The 26395-nt window shown below is 39.2% G+C and overlaps 1 protein-coding gene across 3 annotated transcripts in view; it reads right to left on the reverse strand.

The window, feature by feature from the left end:
- The window catches only part of NR3C1 (nuclear receptor subfamily 3 group C member 1), a 74202-nt gene that overhangs the window by 5778 nt on the left and 42029 nt on the right, over positions 1-26395 (reverse strand). For 2 of the 3 annotated variants that reach the window (XM_037396414.1, XM_037396415.1), the window contains exons 3-8: positions 25715-25878; positions 21430-21546; positions 16525-16803; positions 13398-13542; positions 3827-3957; positions 734-891 (exon numbers count right to left, since the gene is read on the reverse strand). In XM_037396414.1, coding sequence (XP_037252311.1) covers positions 734-891; positions 3827-3957; positions 13398-13542; positions 16525-16803; positions 21430-21546; positions 25715-25878 — 994 coding nt within the window. Of the gene's footprint in view, positions 1-733; positions 892-2145; positions 2288-3826; positions 3958-13397; positions 13543-16524; positions 16804-21429; positions 21547-25714; positions 25879-26395 lie in introns of those variants that run through there. The other variant, XM_037396416.1, reaches the window with a different exon arrangement.

The following is a 26395-nucleotide window of genomic DNA, read 5'->3' on the forward strand; positions in this document are numbered from 1 at the left end:
GCAAGGCCTTTAGAAATACTGAAGCGATTTTTTATCAATTCCCAGACTAGCATATAAACATCATACATATGGACAAGCTTAGTAAGATCCTTCCAGGTGCTTGGTGCAGTAACAACAAAAAGTAATTCTGAGGTCTCAAAGTTTCCCTTGCTTTATCCAGCTTAAACACTACTTGGACTACTTTGTACTATACACACAATTTGGAGTACTATACCACAGAAGGAGACAGACTGAATTCTCAAATTCCTTGCAAAATTAGACCACTACAATACTAAGAATAGAACTAATGCATTATTTTAAACATAATTTCAAATAAGTCCACAGATTCTTGAATAGTTTGCCTCTGAGGTAATAGTGTTTTTAAACTTCACATCTCTGCTACTGCTGCAAAACCATTTACAATTTCTGAGTTCCTCCATTTTAAAGCAACACCATTTTTAAAAGCCTGAGAGACTGAGAATTACATTAGTTATAAAATTAATTGCTGTGGAGTCCACTGTAAAAGTAGCCTGAAAGCACAATGTTCACCTCTTTTAATTAGCCTTTAGTTAGAGAGTAGGGGAGCACAACCACCTCTTCCAACTTCCCCCCCCCCCCCCCCCCCCCCCGGGTATTTATCCCTTTAAATTAAAAAAAAAAAAGAAAAAAAAAAAATAAAAGGATAGGGGAGATTACTGTCACGTCCACAAACTTATTTATCTGGAATGTCTAAAGCATTCATTTAAGAACTTACATCATGCATAGAGTCCAACAGTTTAGTCAGTTGATAAAATCGCTGCCAGTTCTGGCTTGAGTTCCCTTCTCTTTTCACTATGGCCTTTCCCAGCTCTTTAATGTACGTCATACGAATTTCTTCAAATAAAGACTGACTCTTCAGGCCTTCCTTGGGAACTGTAACATTGATATGAACCTTTAAGACATTATACATCTATGAATTGTGTCATTATTTAAGTTCTCTTACCTTAGTTACACAAAAATGACCAAAGGAAAAAGGACTTGGACTTCATGAAGTATCAGCTTAGAGACAAGGAAAGGGAGCAGAAACTGAGACAGTTGAAAAGTTGAACAAATAGCACAGGACTGCTGGCAAAATACAACATAAAAAAACCCCAAAGGTAACCCAACAAGGAATAGAAGGAAGTGAACTGTACCACGGAGGCAACAACACTAAGCCATGGAACTGCCTTGCTGAAGGACCACCAGGGATGGTGTTCCACTGTTCTCCACGTCTGGGAAAATGTGACATTGGAAAGATTCCATAAAAATTCTCTGTGCCGAGGGAAGAGCAAGGTTAGGATCACAAGATGGCTTGGCTTGGCAAGGATCTTGAAAGATCATTTAGTTCCAAGCCTCCTGACATGGATCAAATAACGCATCCAGGCAAGGCAGTAACAGAGAGACTGGGCAACAAACTGAGTGCCCAAGCCAGCAAGGACTCAGGTCTCGGGCACAGCTTCTTGGAATAGGGATGGGACATCAAGATAGTGCCAGTGAGACGAGGAGCTGTGGGCTGGAAACCCAAGGAGTGAGGACTGAGGCCCGTATTCAGACTCAAATCTATGTTAAGTCCCTGTGCTGACATCGTCCTACTAGGATGATCATTCTTAAAGGCCAAGAGCCAGTAAGCAAATCAGGTCAAATCAAGCATATGGACCCCAGTGGTCCTTCAGATGCTTGATTGGAAGCCTTTCATTATCTTGGCAAAGTGAATAGAAAGAGCTGGAGATAGAGAGAGCGCTGAGACAGAGTTAACTGAAAGCAAGAGAGGAGGAAAGAGGCCCCTAAAGCACACTCCCTTCCTTACAGACCCCAACCCTCACTGCATTGTCAGCATCTCCCTGATGTTGGGAGTGAAGATCTTTTCTGCCTTGTCTACACAGGAGATGACAACATGTCAATTGTTGCTTCAGTAATTTAAATGGAAAAGGTCCAAGAGCTACATCTATGTGAGCTACACATCTAGACCCGCATGGGATTCTTCCTCTTCTCTTGGAAAACTTACGCAGAAACACAATAAACATAAATTAAAATTGTGAAGTAATGGATTTATCTATACAAATTTCAGCTATTCAATTTTCAGAAGTTCCACAATATACCGCTTACAAGACGTACGTACTTGAAATGTGAAAATATATTGTCCTTCACCTTAAATACAACAAAGAGGCCCTTCTGCTGGTTAACGTCAGTGCCTGCCGTACTCCACTCGTGAATGGGCTTAATTCTACAAGAGCTGTCTGTCTCTTCACCATCTCTGCCGTGGAAATTCTTTAAAGGAAATTTCCAGTTCCTGTAAGGAAAATTGGCCTACACCACATCAAAAACTCTTGAGGAATTTCTGGGAGAGATTTCAGAAACGGCTTTGAATCTGCAGTTTCAGGGAAGTTTCAAGCTCCTACAAAGCCCACAGTAGTGTGGAACTGGAAGCTTCCTCTGAAAAGAGCCCTTGTTCCAGTCCTGGGCTTGGCAGGCGAGGTGTGCTGGTCCTGCGGAGGAGCTGGTCAGGCGGCGAGCTGTGCCCGACACCGCTCCCACCTGCACCTGGTACCCTGGGCTTCCCTGAGCATCTTATGCTTTGTGGTGACATCCCCCTGCTTTCATTAGGGAAAAGCCACAGCTAATGAGTTCTCATTTGATTGACGCTGTCATTCACTGGAAATACTTAAGATCAGGAATGTTTGAACCCTCGGTGCAATAAACTGTTTAAACTTCTAAAAATACCTACTCTTCATCTCGTAGAAGTACTACGTTGAACAATCTTTACTTGCATTGCTGCTCTTACTGATAATTCGAAAGCATACCAGCATACCTGCCACCACACTAAAACAAAAATAATCTGTCAAGAAGACTCAGCAAAGGCTCCAGAAAATGACAGTCACTGCTTCAGATTCGGCTGTCTCGGTCCTGGGAGGCTGCAGGTACCACCGTGTCAGCCACGGCACAGGCAGGAACACGCTCTAACTGCTCAGACGCGTGGAGCAACACCTGGCTCACACCTACTCACAGCATGCACACGTACTCTTTGCTATGGCGAGCCCCTTCCTCGAGGGGCTACAGCCCTACAGTGCACGAGGAGGAAACAGTCACTAGGTACCAGTGAGTGTCAATACAGGGTAAAAACAACAACGTAAAAGTTAATTTACATAATGTCTCATATTAGTTTATTTCTGTATATTCTAAAAGGATTATCCTGACACCCTACTTTGACCTTTCATGCAGTACAGACAACAGGAATTTACTAAGCTGTGACTTGTTTTAACTACAGCATATCCTATGGAAAGACATAAACCCCACCATGTAGTGTACTATATAAATCTATCCTATGATATGTATCGTAAATCTGCCATATACTTTTTAGAGGCAAATGCAAAAAGCCATATTTCTACTTAACAGTTTTTAAACAACTTCTGGAGGAGTTTGATAACTTTTTTTTGGGGAAGCTGCTTCACTGGATCAGAACCTCCTTACAGGTGGTGGTGGTTTTTTTGGGATTTTTTTTTTTTGGTTGGTTCGGTTTTAAATATTTTATGGGCATGAAGTTATAGCTTTGCCCATTTCTCTGTGTCCTGAACTACTCAGCCTGTTTGTGATTTACATATTTTTGAAGAATTTTAAATTGCAATTCTGAGTTAGGCACCTCTGTTGGAGTTGTGAAGTTTTGAACACAATCTATAGTATCTTAGCATAAACGTCTTATCTGCTAAAAGCAGAACTTCCTTCACTAACCCTAAATAGTCAGGTGCCAAGAAACACGTTCTACACATCCACACTCATAATACTAGCAAGTTAAAACTTAAATTGTCACATAGGCATTTAACCATTCACTTACCTGTAGAGAGGAGAAGTAATGTTTTCATGCAGAGATACTCTTCATATGAGACCTGTAGCCGTGATAGCTCTCGGGCAACCATAAGCATGTGTTTGCATTGTTCATACATACATGGTAGATTCATTCTCTGTCTGATAAATAAAAGCATAAAAAATAGTTAAAACATCTAGATATTTAAAAGTTGTATATCTAAGTTTTTCCATGCTTCATTCAGGAGCAGCAGCATTGTAGAGGAAGATGATAAACTAGTACATGATGTATCTCACAGCAAAATTACGTTCGGTTTTTCTCCAGTGAACCAGTTCAGGTCGACTGTCTTGGTCGCCACTACAAACACTGGCCCACAACTGCAGCACAAGGGGAGCATGATGTATTAAATCCCAGTGTTATAAAGGAAGCCTGTCTTTACCAAGTACCGATCAATAAGCTGTTATCCACAGCCAACACAACAGTTCAGCACAAACTCAACAAAGATCAGGTCGCTGTGAGACAAAGCTCTCCAAGTCTGGCAGTCTTAAAGTATTTAATCTGTGTAAAGCAGAGGTCCTCAAACTACGGCCCGTGGACCGGATACAGCTCCCCAGGGTCCTCAATCCAGCCCCCGGTATTTACAGAACCCCCCTGCTCCCCCCCGCCGGGGGCTGGGGGGGGAAACCAAGCAGCCGCAAATGGCTGCCTGCCACTTCATCCGTGCCGGCCCCCTGTTTAAAAAGTTTGAGGACCCCTGGTGTAAAGAAACATGATGGTATACTACACTAGAGAGATTTCTCTAGTTCTTTCCAGACTTTTGAGAAGTTCACTTAAATTGAATACATATTTGCTTACTAGTGATAGCATCAACTTTCTGTAACTTCTCAATTTTCAAAGTGACTTTATACTTCTCGTATCCTTTTACATTCTTAAAACAATGCCTAGTACTGTAATTAAATTGAATTACCTTTGTACTGTAATAATAAGGTTTCTAACCATAAATGGAAAGACACATCAACAACCAAAGGAAAAATCTTGGAAAGCACTTACTTGAAATCAGAATGACAAACATTACGTATTTGTATATTCTTTTCATTTTATATTTTCTATTTTAATGAAACCCTGCACCAAGAAAGGAACTCCTCCTTTTATTTAGTACCTCACCTGATGCAATGATCCTCTTTACACGAGGTTTTACGGCAGGTTACTGTGAATACTGCTGGATTACAGTTTTGGGTGGGAAATGAACAAGAAGAACAAAATAATTCTGAAGGGTGTATGAGAGATTGATGCTTTTCCATGTAACTTTTGTAGAGAAACAGTAAGCAAAATAGTACTTTTCAAATGCAATGACTACACAATCTCTCTACAGTGATGCTAGCAATTTAATTTTCATTGTGTGTCAGCTTTTATAAGACATCACCTATTTGATATTATAATCTAAACAAAGACACAGACAGAACTGAATCCCAGTATAAGTTAAGAGTAAGATTTGGTTTATTAAACTACTACAATTCCTCCAAAGGTGCTATCATTTTCCAGTTCTCCCTTCCTTCGCCCTGCAAGAGAATTCTGTAATTTACCCTCACAAGCATCCTTGTGATGAATGAAACGAAAACAAGAAGAAACATGCACCTTTCTCAAGGTGCAAACGCCTAAGAATTCAGATGGATCTTGAAAGGCAGCAAGAAATACAAGCTACTGAAACTGTGTTAAAACCAACTCAAATACAAGTCTAAAACCCCATCATTTCCAAACGCATGCTGTTGGACATTTCCTTCAGTGGAAAATGATCCTGTGGCACTGCACTGCACACAAATGGTACCTACTGCTATACATACATGCATGCATGTACACAAATCTAGAAACACTGACATTATGTTTTGAGTTCAATAATCAAGGAGTAACAGTGAGAATACAAAGCACACAGGAGGTAAACTGCATAAAATAGGAATAAGCGTAAGAGGTTCAGTTGTAGGATTGTTTCCCAGGGCACTTGATACAAAGCCACTCCTTGGCTGTTTGGCAAATTTTCTCCTAACCCCTCTGGGTCATACTGAAGGGCATCTTACATATTTCGAATTGAGTAACTTGAACACATCCTGTGACAGGGCTCAGCAGTTTTCCTCATGTAAAACTATGACCATTTCTGGGCAGAAGGTTAAAATAAACATTATGAAATGGGTCAGCCTGTGATTTATTTCCATCTGCTGTATATACAATCGCATCCACAAGTCTGAGAATCTGTATGAAGACATGCAAATTTCTGGTAATACCAAGGCTATGCAAATTGCAGTTCTCAAAAAACGAGAGTGAAGCACAGCCTCTCTCCCTTCAGAGAAGCCTGAGCGCACAGATGAGCTCTGCACTATGCCCTCAAGGGCAGCGGATGCAGGCTGTGTCAGAACAAGAGGGAAGCTGATTCATTGGATAGTCCTTAAGGCTGGCAAGTGGTCTGGGAAGAGGTCCCAGACATTGCCCTCGCAGATCTCCTGGCTGGAGCACATCAGATGATCTCAGCTGCCACAAGGCTGTGTGTGGAGGGAGGCTGTTCCAGGACCTGGGCGAGTCACCGACCAAACATTCAGTGAAGAGAAGTGGCTTCAGGGCACTCTCCTTGCCCCCTGCTCTGTTTCACCGGTACCCCTCCCTACAAAGCGCATTTAGCAACTTTCTGAATTAATTTACTCACACAAACCAAATGCAATACTTAAACTAGGTACTAAGCTAATTAAAATAGATGCTACACTTAACGATGACATCACATATGATTTCTTCTTAGCAGAAACTGTCTACAGAACCATATGGACTTTGTGGAGTCTTCAAGTAAAACTCTGGTGGCCACCAGGGCTGGCAATCAGGGGGAGCTGTAGGGTCTGGCAGCTGCCTGTACCCCACAGAGCCAAGCAGCTGCTGGCACAGGAGGCAGAGCCAGTGTGGAGCCCCTGGGAGATCCCAGTGACGCCAGGCAGGTCCCAGCAGTTCAGTGCTTTAGCAGTTATCGCTATTCCTATAGATTGAGACTAACTGACTAACGGTATTTTATCACTTTTGAAGTGATCCTGCTTTAGTGATTGTAAATCTAGTCTGATTTGAATTGCCTTCTTGCAAGTATCCAGTATTCCTCTGCTTTTGTAACCAGCTGCCTTGGCAAGGAACATGCTAGTTGAGCTGAAAGTTTTAGCTCTGTGAAAGCCCATGTAATAATGTACATGGGATGTACATACGCATTCTCTGTGGGATGCATGTTGATGATAAAAGCATGTGATTATTTTCAACACTGCTGTGAGTCATTCAGTTCAGCTAAGTCTACAAAAGAATAAAAATCAGTAAACAAGATGCTGGTATTCTGAAAAACAGATGATACCAACTCCACAGAATTAGTTACAAAAGAATGTTCGGAAACAATTCTGGGAATAAGAGAACCGATAAACCCCTGCTTATAGAACCGTAACCACTTGTTATTTTCCTTCTATTCAAGTAACACCAATACAGATATTCTGTATGGCATGTAATATTATAATGGCAAATGAGACCATGGAACTGACCTCAAACCTAAGAGTAAAGAGCTAAGATGACGAGTATGCAAACAGAGTCAAAATCCTAAGACACAGACTCCCAAGAACTTCTAAAGCTAGGCAGCAACTAAATGACATTTACTACTTGATGAACACAGTTGTGCATTAGTTAGTTGCTCACTGTAATTTCATGTACACCGTGACATAATGAGAGGCCCAAAGATGACACAGTAATAGTGCCAGTTCCAACAAAAGCATGTTTTGAATCATGAACTGTGCAGTTATACAATAGTAAAAAAAATCACAGGTTTATACAATCTCCAAATACTAAACGATAGTCTAAAGCCTGATTTATTAAGCTGCCAAGCTTTTTCAACAACTTGAATTGTTTTGTGTGTGTATAAAAATACATACATTAGATATAAAACTACCAGCTAGTATAGACATAACTCCATTAAAAAAATACCATTTTTCCTGTTCTGAAACATAAAATTATGAGCTTACTGAACAGTCACACACTGATCCATTAAAGCATGTTATTTCTATACAGAAATGAAGTATAGAAATGTAAATCTGAAATATTTTCTGAAGACTTAAAATAACTCAAAATGCATTTTTGCCCCTCACTTGATGAAGAGTAGGAACCCCCCCTCCCCCCAACCTGCCTGGAGATGGAAACCTGTCAAGGGCTGCTCTGGAGTTTTTACCTGAGCAGAAAATGCAGTGGGGAGGGCAATGGCAGTTTTACACACTGGAGGTGTACTTGTGCAACCCAGAGGCAGCTTTTCTGCTGATTGAAGCGCAAAGGGGGTCGGGCAGTAATTGCCATTCAACAGATCACTGAATGTAAGGGAGCACTAAATGCTTCCCATTTTCCTACCGAGGCTTACCAGTGCCAGCTGTTCAGGTCTGCAGCCCTTGATGCTGCCCTGTTCAGGTCTGCAGCCCTTGATGCTGCCCCCTCCCTGAAGGCGAAGGCAGGAAGCAGCCGAGGGACCACCGTGAACTTCCCTGCTTGCTGGGAGCACCCGCAGCGTGCTGCCTGAACTGCCCCCCTGCCCCTAGTTAGCTCCTGAGAGAGAGGCCTTGGCGTCAAGACCTGGATCAACTGGAATAGCCAGGAGTTCAAAAAGCTGGACGCAGGAGGAATGAAGTGACAATATGAAGTAGAAACAATAGCTGGACCTTCAGAACTCATCTGGTCTTTCTGGTTTTTGTGGACAAACAAATTAAAAGCTCCACTGTACAGATGCAGCGTATGCGTATGAAGTGAAAACAACACGGTGTGTACATACGGTGAACCTTTTCTGCACTTGACAAATGCTATGGGAAATAATTTATTTTCCTAGACAGCAACTTCATAATCTGCTCTATCAGACACGTTAACTTAGGATGTCCAATATGTGATAAACATTATTCAAATATATTGGATGACTGACCTTCTTTTTGGTTTGGTGTCGTGCCACCCATCCCCCCACCCCTCAAAGAAATGACAGGAGTACAGACATAAAAATGGAATACTCAATAGACTGGTGAAATGACTAGGCTGCCAGCTTAAGACTTAAGAAGAAGAAGAGTGTTTAGCTCTCTTTCCCACCACAGACTGCATCGATCATACTTGGAAAATTCAGTTATGGAGGAATCTACAATAGTACTTAGAATAGCAGAATAGTGACATTCAGCACTACTACAGCTGAAGCTACCTGAGCACTAAGCAAAAAAATATCCATTGATTTCTGGGAAGTTTTTTGTGCATTCACAGTAAGGTATTTATAAAAACTAAGGATCTGTTAGCTGAAAATGTAGCATGACAAACCTTTTAATGGATTAGACGGGTTCTTTATGTACAGCCCAGTTACACACAGTTGCCTGAAAAGTGCTGACATGAACTAGTGGATCTTGCTACTCCATGTATGTAAGCAGTAACTACTCAAGAATAATACTGGACAGGGTCAGTGCAAGGATAAATGCATGAAAGACTGATGTTGCTCAGATGGTTGAGCAGATACATAAAACTACAGAAAGTCTTATTATCCTCGTAAAGGAATCAAATCTCCCAATATTTTGCAGTTATGTCCATTTAAATCACCTAGGCTTAGAGAACCCCTCTAAAACAGTGTTTCTCTTCCTGAAGGTGAAGACACTGAATTGTACCAAGTAAGAGGACAAGTCTTCAAAGCTCAGAAACTGAATAAAATAAATGGTTTCTAGAAACCTATATAAAACCCAAAGAAAATTAAAAGAGAAGTAATTGCACTTACCTGTAATCATACAACTAACACAGTGGAAGGCACTGTACGCTCTGTTGTTATGTATTATTCCCCCTGCCTTCGTTAACATTAGCTGGGCAACCTTAGCTCTCAGTTGCAGATACGAAGTATTACTGACTTCTTTGCAACCATTACTCAATAACTCACACTGCATTCACATCCCTGAATACTTCATCTGAGTTAAACTGCTGCAAGCTACAGATAATGATGGCAGTAAGGAAGCGGTTTGAGACCAACTCTAGTTTATTGCTGTAATGAAGACACAAAGGAATATAAAGAAATAATGTGACAAGATGCCAGTCTGTTTCATTTCTTGATTTACGTTGTACATAGTAGCACTCATACTTTTCTTATGACCCTTCTGAAGGCCAATTGTTTGTAAGTTAAATTAAAGGAATTTTGGGGGTGAAAAGTAGGCTAAATGTATTTTTAAAAAATGATACTAATTGAGATCTGAATATGTGTAATTCCATATATACAGTGAGATGTTTATCACTTACACTATCATAGTGTATCACTATGTGATACACTGAATTTTGTTTGATGTGTAAACTCAAATTACACAACACAACTGCAAACCCATCCATGTCACTATTTGCCACTATTTTGTAAGGCTGAAATAAGTCTGTGTGAGGGGTTCACGTGAGGCTTGGAAGTTCTTTTGCCAACTCCTCCACTTGTTTGTACTTCCATTTAAGAAAAACAAGCACATCACCAATCTAAAAGCTGTGGCTTGAAGAGAGGAAGACTTCCTGCAGTTATTGTATTCTAACACAGTATGGGTACAGACATACAATTCTGTTCTAGTCCTCCACTGAAATAATGCTTTGAATCTGCGATTAATAGATATGAAGCCAGAACAAATTCTTAGTTACAAATGAAAAATATTCATATAAAGAACAGACCTACAGAATTGAACTTATGTCTCTTTATCTGCATGCAGAAATCTGCAACTATTGAATAGGAATCACAAAAATCTGATGCCGACTGCTTCAGTTAACTGTACAAATGACCATGATCCTAGACTTCAGACAATCAAAATTAAGGTTCCAATTCTGTTACACATGCAACACCTACGCCTAACTGTATTTAGTGGAATCAAGCTCTAAAATTTACAAGGAAAACTGACTTTTTCCCTATTATTCCAGAGAATTCACTGTAGTGTTACCAAATATTACAACTGTTCTTAGAATTATCAAACAATGAAGTTTTTTTGACTTTGAGAGGTGCTACTCTACCCATTTATTTTATAATGGTTAAATTAAGAAATATCGGATTCTTTCATCAAATAAAGTTAACTTACTACTCTACCTTGGACCTGTTTGTAGCATACCTAAAATGTTAGGCAAGAGCTTTAGGGGTGGTGGTGGTGGTGGTGCTGGGAAGGAGTTGTTTGGGTGAAAGGTCACAAAGATGTGTATCAGAAAGTAGCACTGAACAAAACCCCAGAATGGTTTAGGGAATATCATGTACTGCAGCACTGTCTTTTGAATGATGTATCAAGCAGAGAGAGTGGACACATCTGATCATTAAAATCAAAGTGCATTTTTTTCTCGATGACTGTGATGTCTGTCGTCCTACCCAACATTTTAGCATTAGTGCTTGGTGCTTCCCCAGTGGCATGGCCCCTCTGGCTTTCCCTGTGGTACTGTGCTTCGTAAGCTTCTTATAACTCATGCAGTGGTTTTATATATTATTCAGTATTTGTCATGTTTAACTCAGAGGTGGCTATATTTTATTGATGAACGGTACATAAAAAGTTACAACCAGGGAGAGTTTTATTGGGAATGTGTAGAATAGTGGAGAAGAAATTGCAGTTCTCTCAGTCTACATATTGTATTGAAAACAAATGTCATGTTGATAAACAATTTATGTACCGAACCCGTAACTAGAATGAAATTGAGAATATTTACTGTAATAGGATTGCCCTTGCAGGATTTTTTAGGAGTACCTAATACTTACTTGGAAAGCTCTGGTTTTGAGCCATGGATAAAACAGCAGGAGGCCTCTGACTTAAAGTAAATTAGATATTATTACACCTATTAGTGAAAACATCAATTACTTCGATTCTACCAGAGACCATTTTACTCCAGAGACATATTCTAAGAAGTTTAATGAACATAAGTACACAGATTGGTCTTCACCTGTCATCTGTTCCTCACTTTTTAAAAAAAAAATACTATTGTAAAAAAATGGTTACAGTTTATAAAAGCCTGGACAAGTATTTAAATAGAAAAAAACCCCATAACGGGAATAAAGAAACATGAAAAAGAAGTACTCTGAAATGTAAATGTCTAATTACATAGAAACCATAACAATTATTATTACTTTTTTTAAACAGAGAATAGATTTGGGGCATCTGATACTGAAGTGCAATAGGAACAAAAATATTACAACTACTGTCCCAAAGCATGCCAAAAGCACTAGTATTGCCTCCATTTTAAGCACAGTAAAATTGAGACATGAATAAAACCTTGTCATACCTGCATCACTTCTTAAATTCTTGCTGGTGAAACTGCGATGCCAAAAAAAGTTTTTGATTGTATGTGTCAAAGGCCCTTTGTAATCATATTTATTAGTTACAGGCCCCACAAATGGGCTATACCATTTCATGAACAAAAGAAATGGCAAATCCATAGTGATAACATTGCTTTAATTGGAATCTACAGATGGGTAAACTAGGTTTTGAATGGCTCTGGCCAGCAACCTCGAAGATTTACATCCACAAAGCATTTTCAGCAACTAATTCAAAATAGAGACAAAATGCCTTTATAAATATTGCTAACATCACTGGCATTGCAAGACTGAAAGTTCACTTGAAAGGTTTGTTACAGACTACACAGACAACTCTTCCACCTGCTTGAAGAAGCAGCTTTTTAATATACGCACTGAAGGACACAGCTGCTGAAATGGCTTCAAAGGCAGGCAAGCATGACAGCCCATCGGGACCAATTCCCAAATACATCCCCATGGGAGAAGGTTGAGATGGAGGGTTTGCTCTCCAGACTGGAGGCAGAAAGGGATAATCTAACCTGATCTGCTACTACACCTTTGAACTATGCATATTTCTGTGCAAAACGTTTTTTCCTTCTGCATGTCAAACTAAGGCTTCTGCCCATCACCTTGACAATCCCAAATTCCCTCTCTCACTCCTCTACAGTACAGAATTACTGCACAACACAAGTTTGAAAAATACAAGGAAAAACGATACACAGTACAAGAAAAAAGATGTCCAAATATTCTAGCAAATTCGACTTTCCTTGAAAGGTGATAACAAAGTTCAACAAATTAATACAAATCAAATATTTTTTGCCATTTGTAGCTTTGTCTTTTTAGCCAGATTTTAATCAGGCTCAGATATAAATGTTTAACTGATCGAGAATTCCACGAAACTGGTAGGACCGTACTATCACTTTTACACAATAACCATACAGAACATTACGCAATTTGCCAAACTTTTCTCTCCATCCCAGATATATTTTTAGCTTCAACTGTGTCGGCTCTGATAAAATGAAGGATTATAATGAATGCTGCAGGAACAGTCACAATATGGAACATTTCAATACAAACATCTCCCACAAAAACTTCTGGATATAAATACACTTAATAGCAAAAATACCTTTCTTTCATTTGACTTAAAAACACTAAGCAATCTCCTAAAAGAAAAACAAGTTGCAAATGCCAGACTGATTTGTGATCTGTTCCAAGAATTTGCTACCCAGAGATTCACCCCAAGTGCAAACCCCAGAAATACTGCATGGAGCATGCAGTATCACCCTAAGAAACTATGAAAATGACTAACGTCTTACTTACTCGTTAATAATGAGATCTGGTGCAAAGCACAGGAGATTTCCATTGGATTGTTTATATGATCTCCATCCTAACGCGAAAGCCATTAGGAACATCCACGAGTACTGCAGAAGGGTCATTTGGTCATCCAGATGTAAATTTCGGAAACCTGGGAAAAAAAATAAAATTGAGCTGTGACAGTATCAGTGGCAAACAAAAGACAAAAACCACCCATAACTTGGAAAAGGACCATGGTTATCAAAAGTCCAACTTCTGCATTATCAATGCAGATTATCACTTTTACAAGTGTACTTCATAAAAATTTCTGTTACTGTGATGACTGTACCTGAAATAACAAAATTTCTTGCAATTTTACAGTCACCTGATTCAGTCAGTATTTTAGACTAGATTTTTGGTGGAAGAAGAAAAGAAATTACAACAGTAAGACATATCTTATGAGAAAGTTCTTGCTGGACAAAAGAAACGCACTTTAAAAGGGGTGCAGAATTTCAATGCTATTTTCCAGCTACTAAAGTTACATTCAAATACTTAGTATACTATCAAGCAATCCTTTGCCTATGTCAAATTTCACATATGTAGAAATTCAGTGTTCATAACCACAGGACTCCAGTTATGTTTTCTGGACAATATGACTACGTATGAATCTTGAAAGGCTGGAATAGAAAGCTCCAGTATAACTCAATCTTGATCTGGTTTGAATGTGTAACTGTCAACCATACAAAACATACATAACACTGAAAAATAGCAAAAGAAAGCAACAGAAAGAGTAACTCCTGAACTCTGCATTATGCATTATAGTCACACTTAAGATATATACAGTTCAAAATAAATTCTCAGTACCCAATCTACAAAAGTACATGCACCCCGAAAGCCCTGGGCTCTGACAATCATGACATTAGTTACATTCTGGACGGACAGAACACCAGATGGCTAAGTCTTAATAGGTACTACAGGTAGTAAAAAGGGATGTTAATATTAAAATAAAAATAAAATCAGAATACATGTGTGCACTTAATCTGGAACTGATGGTCAGTTACATAGGTTACAGAAGACAACAATTATATTTAATAAAGATACACTATAATTCGTTGGGCTAGCTTCCAAAAATAACAGTATTTTTTACCTTTTGTGAGGGCAGTCCACTAGACAATAAATGGTTTAATGTCAAATTTTGTTCTTATTCAACAACAGTTGTACACTGACCTTAACAAAATATGTATTGCATTACTCACCATCATTAACTGCTTCTAATCTTATAATTCTAATACGTAGCATGAACAGAGCCAATTAAACAATGAGGAAATGTGTAAAATCTGAAAACTGGTCCCTCCAATAGTCTTAAAATGTTGGCAGCTTTTAATTAGCAACACTACTTCCTATTTGCTGCTAAATGTTGGCAGAATCTAAGTACTGTGCCATATTGAATCATTATTAAGGTCTGAATTCAAGTTGATTTTATTTAATTTTATTAAGCATCTGACATCTGAAGAGCTCGTAACTGCTGGTTCCTGACAATGTGCAAACAGACAGCATTCAGATTAATAAATAATGAAACCCTGGTATGTCTAACAACTTCAGAAAAAGCTTCTGGCTTTGGAGACAGCAGTAACTGCCATTTACCACTTCTAAAATACAACCAAAGTGTTTCAAAGTTATTTAAAACTTACTGGGTCAAATCTTTGCTCAAACACTTCTCAAGAAATTCTGGAACCCCAACTACAGGGTTTGGCAACCAATGCTGGTTTACTGTTAGTATGTCTGACAGCATACAACCAGGAGCAGTATATGCAAATTAAACACTCATGAAGAACTATCTTAGCAAACAAACAAACAAGATAAAAAGTGGTAAGAACAGCTCCTATTGATGTCATTGTTAAAGAGAAGATTGGCATTTTCCTTAAGAGCATATGTCCTCACCTGAAGGCTTTGTCTAATTAGGGAAACTTTTCAGAAGAGATTACGAACACACAACTGTTTTACAAAAAGGGTACCTAAATCTGTGTTGGTGAATACCAGATGGTCTCCTAAAGATCTGTCCCAGAAGATAGTGTGTGCATGTGAACTTCTAATGTAGATCTTAGCTAATTCAGCTTAATTCACTATTGCAGAATAGCCCTCAGACATTCAAGTGTCTTTATTCACATCTCTACTGGTCACATATTTGAGTTTACCAGCCTTTCTTTTCCACTGTTAATTTATTTCCCCCTGACTCAAAAGAGGCACCACTACGACTCATAAATTTAATTCTTAGACTTTTTCTTTTTTTTTTGGCAGATTTATTCTGTGATGTTATTATTGGGCCACATACGCATGATGGAGGTCTTTTTGCTAGGGTTTGTGCAATCAGGTAGTCGATGGAACTGAGTAAAAGTGAAAGGGAGGAAAACGCCAGCCTTTTCTCTGCCAGGAATAAACAGATCTACAGCTTTACTTTTGGCCCTGGCCTCTCCCCAGAGACATGCTATGGGATGCTATGTGTTATGTCCGAGGCGGGAGATCTGACATCACTTCTTCAGTAAGGCAGCTGCTAACTGTGTCTTCAGGAGGGAGCCAAGATAGCACCAAACCTTCCACATTCCCCAGGTGACAGGCAGTTTATAATTGCGTAGCTACAGTGCTTGAGAGAAAATGAACACCTTGACTTCCATGCTGAAACTGGACACTCAAATGTCTATTCCCAGCCAGGAAAAAACTACAGATGTGGTGAGGGGTAGTAAAAAAAGAACCATACACAAATGCAGGCCCAGACAAGCCATTACAGCAGTACCAGTCTGTAAAAGTCAAGAGAACCTCATTGCTGAAAGTATTCAAGAAGTAATTATTTAAGAGGTGGAGCTAGAGCTCATAAAAATAGTTGTCTATATTACTTCTAAAGCCAAATCTCCATTTTAATATAAATTTTAACACTCAGTGGTTCAAGGGTTCATGGAAAATGACCTAACTTGTAATTGTAGTAAATACATTTTTGCATCTGTATTTTTTCCTGCTTTTCCACTCCAGTGAGACATGAGTAAGCCCAAACATTACTAAAACTTCATCTGCAAAGGCTCTGAAGGAGACCAAATACAAAAGGCAGATTTTAAGCACAATAAAAAGACTACACTTTGTAATTAATGTATTTGCCTGTTACCTGGTATTGCCTTTGCCCACTTCACTGCAGCTACTACTTGCCGGCCTCCCAACATGTTGAGTGTTGACAGTATCCTCCAGCTGGAGTCTGGCAGCGTGCTGTCGTAGCCCGAGTACAGCACCTCTGGCTCAATCACCTCCAGCAGGGAAACCAGGGTCGGGGTCAGCTGCGGCAGGGACGCAGGAACGATGCTCTTGTTTCCAGGAGTTTCAGAAACATCCCGTGTTCCTGTTACGTTAGTCTGCTGAATTCCTTTTATCTTCTTCTTTGTTTTTCGAGCTGGGAAAGTTTTGGTAAGTCACAGGTTAGATAATGGAAAGTGACTGCACAGCAATAAAAATGTAACAAAGGAAATGCTGCTGACGTTTTCCTGCAGTTGTAGATCAGGCAACTGAAAATTTTAAAGCATTTTTTTCATAAAACTGCAAATAATGTCACACTAATTCTAATCATGCTTCCTGTGAAAATCAGTTTAGTTTACGTTTTAGTGAAAGTCACATTCATGTTAATGTTTCAAAATGTTAGATAACGCCTACAGGTATGTTACAAGGCCTGATCCTACGATTTCTATTACATGCAATTACATTTCAGTGAAACTCCATGTGACAGCATGACACCTGTTCCTAAATATTTTCAGAACTGTGCACTTTGTAAGTTCCTTAAGATACTAAGTATACAAACAGTGCAGAAGAAAGGGACACCCACCCCCAGTATTTAACGGGTAATAAATTCCTCAGTCTCTTGAGCCAGGGAAAATATTTTTTGGAAAATACTGCCAGAGGAGATTTTTCTCTTGCCAACCCTCTTGCATATAAATAATTGCTGTGTAATTAAACCGTAAAACTCATTTGCCAAATAAATAAAACATCACACAGAGATGTTAACTGTAAACTAAAAAAAGTTGGAGCAACAATTTTATGAGCATATTGTCAATAGTGGAGTCTTCTACTTGGCTTTCAGCTCTCCTGGATGCAGTCTGCTACACCGAGCGCACTATTTAACAGAGACCAAAATGAAACCCAGTTCTTTTCCTGTGTCTCAACTAATTTAATTGTTTTCTGTTCTGCAACTTCAGAGATAAATCACTAGCACATAAAAGCATCATGTAATATGGTTTCACACACTGAGTTTCTATTGACCTATTCAGAATCTCTAATCATCAGAAATGCGCCAACTGTAGCTTAACAACATAGAAAATTCCCCTCCTGACCCCGTTTCTCCCACTGGCTGGGATAGAGACTTTAGAAACTAACTGCTAAAGATAAGAAACCCTCTATGGACCTTGTACAAATTGCACTTTCCCAAAGGCTTATACACAGGCCACATCTGCCAAGACTGTCATGGGGGAACAGCAACAGTTATTTCCTTGGGGCAAAGAGCTTCTTGTTGTTCTCATCTGTTTTGAAATGGCTGCTCCAAAATCCTTTCAACATTCTGGCATTTTCTGCCCCATTATCCTTGTTCTCAAAAGCAAACAAACTGCTCTGACTTAAATTTACATGCACATGCCTTCAGCTTAATGCAGACACTTGGTATAGAGCTTTTCCAGTCCAGAAAGTCTGGTATAATTATAATCAAAAGAAACAGATCTGATAAGACAAAGTATTATGCAAGAATTTTTATTAGGCTATGCTACTAGACCCGACTTAGATATATAGTCGTAACTGACAAAAAAAGGTTGAGATGATGTATTTCTTCACAATTTATTTTCAAATAGAAAAATACCACAAATTTAAAAACAGCTCCTCAGGGCAAGTCACAGAAGATAAACCATGCAGATAACTCGGCAGGGAAAAGAAGATAAACCACGCAGATAAATTCTGCATGGAAATAAGAGCATCCAAGATTTTCTGTGAACAGCTCCCCCCCCCCCCCCAAAAAAAAAACAAACAACAAAAACCCAACCAACCAAAACAACCCCACCCAAAAAACCCCAACAAATGAACAACCAAACCAAACGCGTGCCCCTGCAGTCTGGCATCCAGGGAGCTGCAAAGGCTTCCCATCCCGCGGTGGGGCAGATGGCCCACTCACTGTCTGGGGGGGGCGCAGCACCCCAGCCACTGCTCAGGGCCACACGCTGCCAGACAGACACGAGACCGTCCACCTCACTTCTAAAATAGGATTTATCATGGCAAAACCCATGGGAATTACAGAGGAGGGCAATGAATACTGTTAGAAAGAGGAAGAGATCCTTCAAAAAACTGAAAAAAATTCAAAATGAAGATGGCAGAAAAAACCTCATAAATTGCCAACAGTTTAAATATAAAATACAGTATGAAAGGCCAAAAATGTTATGAGATTACTTTTTACAGGCATAAACCCGAACAATAAATCTTTTCTTCAAACACATCAGACAGAGAAAGGGTGCCAAGGAAAGCCTAGGGTCAATTAACGATGACAGTGGAAACGAGAATTCAAGGAAATAAAGGCTGTAATAGAAAATACCATTATTCTACTGCATAAATCTCTGTTAGTTTGATAGTTATACATTTTTCCTGTTGCTACACTCAAAAAAAATCCCATGCAATAGAAACAAGAAAGTTCCAGAAAAGGGTGATAAGCAGGGCTGAAGGTGTGAATGAAGATAAACCTGCCTACAAAAGAAAGTTATCAAGTAATATCTTTCTCTTGTAGAAGGAGCCACTTTTGTCTCAGCACAAGCACAGGCAAGAATCAGAATACTGCATGGTAGACTTTATGTGTACATTTATTTGTTTAAAAATAAGTTAATCTCCTACCCAATATCTAACAGTGAAATTCACTAAAGGTATCAGAAACCTAGAGATATTCAAAATGTGACTGGACAGATTCATGGAAGAAGCCTATCAGCAAGGAAGGCTAAGTGAAAGGGGCCTTCAGATTGACATGGCAGGATATTGTGATATCTTGCTATCCATTAACTGCTTTGCTTATAACCACTATTTATGCACTGAGGATACATCTGATGACTTTTCCTACGAGTTCTGTACGACCAATTCACCATCTGTTCAGAACTGTCCAATAAATCGTTGTTTTCATGGTTGTTTTTCACTGTTTCACACTACCTTGGGTTCTTCCATTTTTGCATTGCCGAGTTTCTAGATCTCCTTCCCCTTCAGAGACACAAAACCCCTCCCCCCCCCGTTTTCCCAACAACTTATGTTATAATATCCATCCTCCAAAAAGTCACTATTCTCTAGGATCTTCTGTGCCAAAATTCGAGCAAACAAACCATCAATGGAAGGGCTCCAAACTACATGTGGAAAAGTGGCAAGTGTCAGACGTCGTTCAATTTTAATTTTCTTTGGTGCAGAAAGGCAACTCAAATAACATGTCCTAGAGCCTGAGGTACCTGTATTGGTGTCTACTTTAAAAAGTATCCACATAAATTGATGCCAGAATGGAAAGGCATACTATTAGGGTAATATACATAATAAAGTGCTTTATTCATATAGATAAATATATGACTATGATACATGTTTTCTGAAAACAATTATGGACAGAAAAAGTAGAAAAAAAACGTCTTCCTCTTCAAAATGAAAATTGTGGGGTTGAGGCTTTACTGTTACCTCTACTTGCTACTGGCTACACCAGCCCCATTGATCTTGAACACCAAGAGTGGGCAAGTGGCCCACCCTGCTATTATCTCTCAAGTGCAGGGTTCAGCCCACTGGGAACATCTAAAAGCTGAATCTAGCTACTGGGAGACATTCACTGACAACCTCATGTACTTTACGGGTTTATGTTAGACACTACTATTGTAGTCTTTGGCTGTTAAGAGATGTACCACCATATCCTGCACACAGAACACTGGCAACATCCCTTCCTCCCTGCAAATCTGTACCCTCAAGTACGGGATGTACTCGTAAGCGTGTCATACAAGGGGTAACATTTCAGACAGTCAGCTTTTTTCCCTTTGCTCTGAAGGAAGGGGCATGGAGAGCCACCTGCGGGGCAGAGAAACTGGTGATTCATCCTCCTGAGAGAGGATGGAAGCAGAAGAGAAAGGATGTGCTGACATAGACTCCAGTATGTGTATCATCTACCTAACTTAGTTAACTACTTACATTTTACCAAAGGATATTATTGTTGACTGAAATGAAACTCTGCTCGCATTTGTGTCTGACATATATTTTTGACATCTTGATCTGACAATTTTGATTATACAAGTATCACCATGATAACTACACTAGTAAGTACTGTGTTAATCTCTACATCTCAAGGAAGAAATATCAAGCATAAAACATAGCTGACACTAATAAAAATGTTTTATGCCATTTTACAACTGCTGCTAAATCTCCAGTTGATGTGGTCTTCAGTTTCTCATAAGCCATCCAGGACTTCGCAGAGAACAAATAAGTACTGGTACATTTAAATTTAACCTATCTTTTCTAGAGAGATTCTGACAGGCATTTAAGAAGAATCCACAGCATGAACAAAAATACATTCCTTTTCAGTTTGAAGATGTACGCCTGACTCCAACTTCCTATCATTGTCTCTGGGCTTTCCCTCTCATCTGTGGTTTCAGTGTCAGGTCACCCTCCTGGGTTAGAATGGGCAGGCATCACACTTCCCTACAAGTGTTCTCCTAGAGCTCTGCCATCTCAGATTCAGGAAAAAAAGCCACAAGATATATATGCTGACAGGAATAAAAAATAACCCTGTTTTGTGTGTATGACTCACTTCTGCTGAATATACTGAGAGACAGAGCAACTGAATATGGACAGAAAAGCGTAGGAGAAATTTTAGTGTAAAAAAACCGAACTTGCTTTTCATTAAAATGCTCATACACACCATAAAATGCGGTACTTACTTCTATTATATTAAAGTGGTGCTCAAATAATTGTATCAGGTTCATAGGCAGCCACACCTTTATTGTCTAGGACTCAAAAATAAAAAGGAGATTTGAACATTTTAAGTTACCTTCAAGGTTCATGCCAGCTTGAAGACATTTCCGATAACGGCATGCTGGACAGTTTTTCCTCCGAATTTTGTCAATAATGCAGTCGTTTCTCCCAGCGCAGAGATAGTTGTGCTGCCCTGTATTCACAAAAACATATAGAATAACTGTATACTCTACAGAGTAGCAGATGAAGTCATTCTTTCAGTAACGTTAAGGATCCAAGGACTATATAACACCTTTGCTTACTGCACTTCATCTCTTGCAAAAATAAGATCAGTATCCACATGTTTTCATAGAACTATACACAAAACATATTTCTCATGTTTAGACACCAAAGCCAATTAATTTAGGTAAAAATTCTATTTTCTATTTGTAAACATCAGGCAAATTCTATTTTAAAAACTATTTTTCTCTTATATTTATTAAAGCTATCTTCTACAGCACATTTCCAATTTTCCTAGTTTTGTAAGAGATGTAAGTAACATCCATAAAGCCATTTATAAAGTATACATGCAACATTTCTACAGATACACAGGCACAGCTTCTTATCATTTTGAAAGTCGTGAAACCTCCTCCTTGTTTAACACAAAGCCTGAACTGGGCAAACCAAGTTCCCTGACATTTTTATGGATTTACAGATTTGGAGCAAAACTGACCCTAGAAACATGGCAACTTGAACCACATTAGCTGTTAAGTGCAAGGCAACAGAAGAGTAGTGTCTATTCTTAATTATTTGAATTATATGAATACATGTATCAATATAACTTATTTAGAGAAAGGTATTACTAAAAGTTATACCCTTCTCCCAGACAAGGATCAAACAACGTATTTCTTTAGAGGGCAGAAAGCTGCAAGCTAGGCTTTTCCACTGTTTTCAAAGTTCTGGTAGTATAATGTTGCGAGAAACAAACATTTTCCGAATACTGACTTATTAACAATGGAGTCCAACAATCTTCTCACAGAAAAAGAGCTTGGTTAAGGAATTTGTTTCATGTCAGCTGTGAAAATTACAGGTATGCAGAGTCCATTACTGTGGCTTTATTCAAACTTCACCAGTGAAGCGTTTCAAGTTGATATTCTGAGGAAGCCTTGAAGGTTTTTCTGAATGAACCTCCTCTGCCTTTTTCATCTGAAGAAGAGGAAGCCTTACTGTCCCTTGTATACTCCTGGTTTTTAACGTAACTCGGAAAATAAATCCATGATTCATGATTCTGTGTGCCATTAGCATACTAGTATGTATAGAACAAATATACATGCATGCACACATGAAACACAAACTGATGAATATATGTCATCATTGCAATAGAACAGAGCCTACAATTTCTTGTCTCACAAAGATGTTCAATGAGCCCATGGTTTCACAGTCTGTACATATGCTTCAGGTGTAGATTTTCCTGAGCTGTTCCATTTCCCCCCCCCCCCCAACAGCCTCATCTCAGTGAAGTTATCGTTTGGCTTCTTATATTTACTGTTTACCTATTATTGCTTTTTTTTAGGTGAAACCTGCATTATTTCTCTGTATTACGTTATATTAAAGACTCCTTGTCACATCAACATTCTGTGGAAGAATGAAGGGAAGTTGATGTCACCTTCTGCTTCACCTCTGACTGCTGCCCAGAGGACGTGCCAGTTGTACAGAGGCATGCATTTCAGTTCTTTGCTGCTCAAAACCCAATGATACTTCACAAACAATACATTGGTAAAAACTGGTAGTGAGCAAACAGAAATGTTTCCAAGGGGATTTACGGCAGACGGGCACTTTACAGAGGTTGGACACTCTTCAACATTGCATCGCAGCTCAAGTCGGCGCCTGGGGCTCTGAAGCACTGAGACTGAACCAAGTCTTTGCTCATTTGAGCACACCAGCATATAGAAAGATTAGAAATTGCAGACAAAGGATGCTGGAAGATGAAATTAAAAATGCTGAAGAACAATCTGGATCACAGCAGGAGGCAGAGGTGAAGTGGGGGGAAGGTGTGAGGATCTGAAGCAGGGTGAGGAGGTGGGAGAGTGGCGAAGAAGGAGGTTGGCAGCAGGGTGGAGGTAACACTAGAGATGAATGGGGTTGGTTCTCCAAATGGAGAAACTGAACCTCAAGGGCTCTGAAGCACCAAAAATTTCTTCACCGAGGGGGTTGTCAAGAGCTCTAACAGGCTGCTGAGGGAAGCGGTGGAGTTGTCATCCCTGGAGGGATTTAACAGACATGTAGATGCAGTGCTTAGGGACACGGTACAGTGGTGGGCTTGGCAGCGCTGGGTTAACAGTTGGACTCTGTGATCTTAAAGGTCATTTCCAACCTAAATGATTCTATTCTAGAAGATGGCTTTGGCCACCCAGGGTTCTCAAAGAAAAGCAGATTTATGTCAAGAACTGTGTTTAAATATACAGTTGCTTTCCCACCTTCATGCTTCCTCCTCTCCTCTAGTTCTGCTCTTTGCTGAAGGAAACACGCTTTATATTGATTTTTTAGATACTGATACTTTCAGTTTCTGTGACTATTTGTATCACAGTACACATGCGTGTAGACAAAGGTACAAAAAAAAGGTTTCAGGCTGGAAAACCAATGTGCAAAGTCAGCTCAATCTGCATACTAACAGGTGCCTGGCAGCTATTAATAAGAAGGATATTGCAGAAACAGTCTTTTTACATATGCTCCCAGTAAGAAAAATGCCTAAAAGAGAAATATCAAATTATTTGTTCCTTGAAGTGAATACGAGAACTAACAGATTCTGGAAGAGCTTCTGAAAACATCCACAATACCTCATGAAAAGGATTGAGGTTGGGATAATTTATAGAACAATAAAAATGAAAAGAGAGGTAAACCTTGGGGAAGATACTGCAATTTTTCAGCTACAAGCCTGCTTACATTTTTAACATTAATACAGCTGATGTAGGATGTGGCAAGTTGTATCAGTGATCTAAAGGAATTACTGGGTTGATTTCTTCATGTATCAAAACTTTCGTGATTTGTTTAAGCTTGAGGACAGGCAAAACCATTGCTATGATGTATCTGCAGCTGCCATATAATAATAATTCTGAGGGGCATCCAGTGACCTTTTTTTAATCAAAGGCACAGATGATTATTTGCTTCACATAAAGAGCCTGGCTCTAAATGGGACCATAACTCCACGCAGGACCAGCTGGGAGTCACACAAAGCCCAAGCAACTCAGTGCTTTGCACTTGAGCTCATGTTGTCTCGTTATACTTCAGAAACAGCTTCAGCTTCCCGCAGAGCTGACATCCTTTCCCCTTGCGACTAGCAAAAACTGCGGCAAGAACTTGACTTTTCCGATCTCCCTGACAAGCTCTGCATTTCCAGGGAGCTCCCTACTGCATCCAGTGTTCTGGGAATTGGGAGAAAGTGCTTCTTCTGAAAAGACTGAATGGTGGCTGTCAAAGCAGCCTTCCCTCTTCTCCAGTGAAACCCAGCTTGCAAAAACGTTAGCAGAAAATGATAGTCTGATTCACTTCAAAATACCCAGTAAAAGCTGCATAAAGAACGTAGGAGACAGGAAACCCTGTAAGGATGTAACTAAAAACGATGTAATTTTAGAATAGAGGAATCTCTACCCTTTCAGAGACACTGAGAATATACTCTAACTTTTCCACATCTCTCTGCAAAGGGTCAGACATTGAGGTACATCCTAGTTCACGATAAAATGACTACTTATGTAGCCCCAAAATCACAGATTACTTATTCTGCTATACACTCCACAGATTCACATTTAGCGTTCCATCATCTCTATTTTCCAGAATTATTTTCTTCCTGTGATTAGAGAAGAATCTCTACAGTGCAAAACCACACACGTTCCCGTTACCTAGTTACCCTTGCAAATAACACATTGGCATGCATGTAATTTAACCAATAATGCTTATAGGAAAAACTGTAAAATGATCATAACCTGCAGGCAACAGATTTATCAAGTTTCATGTACAGCTTTATACGCCAAACAGCTAATTAAACTTAAAAATCACAAACTCCACAAATCTAATGCACAAATATCTGTATATAAATAGGACAAATAAACAGAAACAACAATGAATGAAAAGAAAAGAAACAAAAAGCCAAGACAACAATACATCCTTTTACACTGTGAGTGAATGGGAGCATTTTATAAATGTAAATGGAATCTATGCTTCAGATAATACACCATTATCAATGTTATTTACTATGAAAAGATCAGTGATATAATGGAAGGGATTTTCCAGTAGGATTCTAGCAAAACCATGGGTTCCAGTAAGATCAAATAGACTACTGGATTTGAATATGGATGATATGTGGATTTTGTATTTTTAAATCTTACCTTCCACAGCTCTTTTGAAGAACACTTTGCAGCTGCCACAAGTAAGAACACCGTAATGACACCCAGAGGCCTCATCAGAGCAAACAAGACAAAGCTTGGGAGGTGGTCCCGTAGTTGCTGAGGTTGTGGATGGAGAAGAGCTTACATCTGATCTCATTCCAGGGCTAAAAGAAAAAAAAAAAGTGCAGCATAAAAATACTTTTATTTGAGATCTATGGGATACTGGCAAACATAATATTCATAACATTTGTAACTGCAAGAAACTGATTGCAAGAAATGGTTCACTAGACTAAAACAGTTAATTAATTTTGTAAACAGTAAGTAAGTAGAGCCGTATGGATTCTGAAGTCAAGTTTCTTGCACAATTATCCTAGCCTTTAAAACTGACTCTTAAAACACACTCTTATTCTGCATTGTTTTCATTACTGCCACATTTCCTACACTCTGCATTGAGTCCTACAAGAGCTTCATTTCCAGTATCACTACAGTTTTTTCTACTGAGATACTACCATGTATGAAGCTGTGCAAACTAAGTCATATATTGATACATATTCACAGTAATAAATGATCATTTCAGCCCAGCATTTTAGGAAAAGAATATATATTCTAAATTTTTAGGATATGGTTCTCCTATGTAAACATACAGGCCACCTACAAATAAAGGGTTAGTTCTTTAACAAA

This window comes from Falco rusticolus, chromosome 8 (assembly GCF_015220075.1).
Source record: "Falco rusticolus isolate bFalRus1 chromosome 8, bFalRus1.pri, whole genome shotgun sequence".
Lineage (NCBI taxonomy): Eukaryota > Metazoa > Chordata > Aves > Falconiformes > Falconidae > Falco > Falco rusticolus.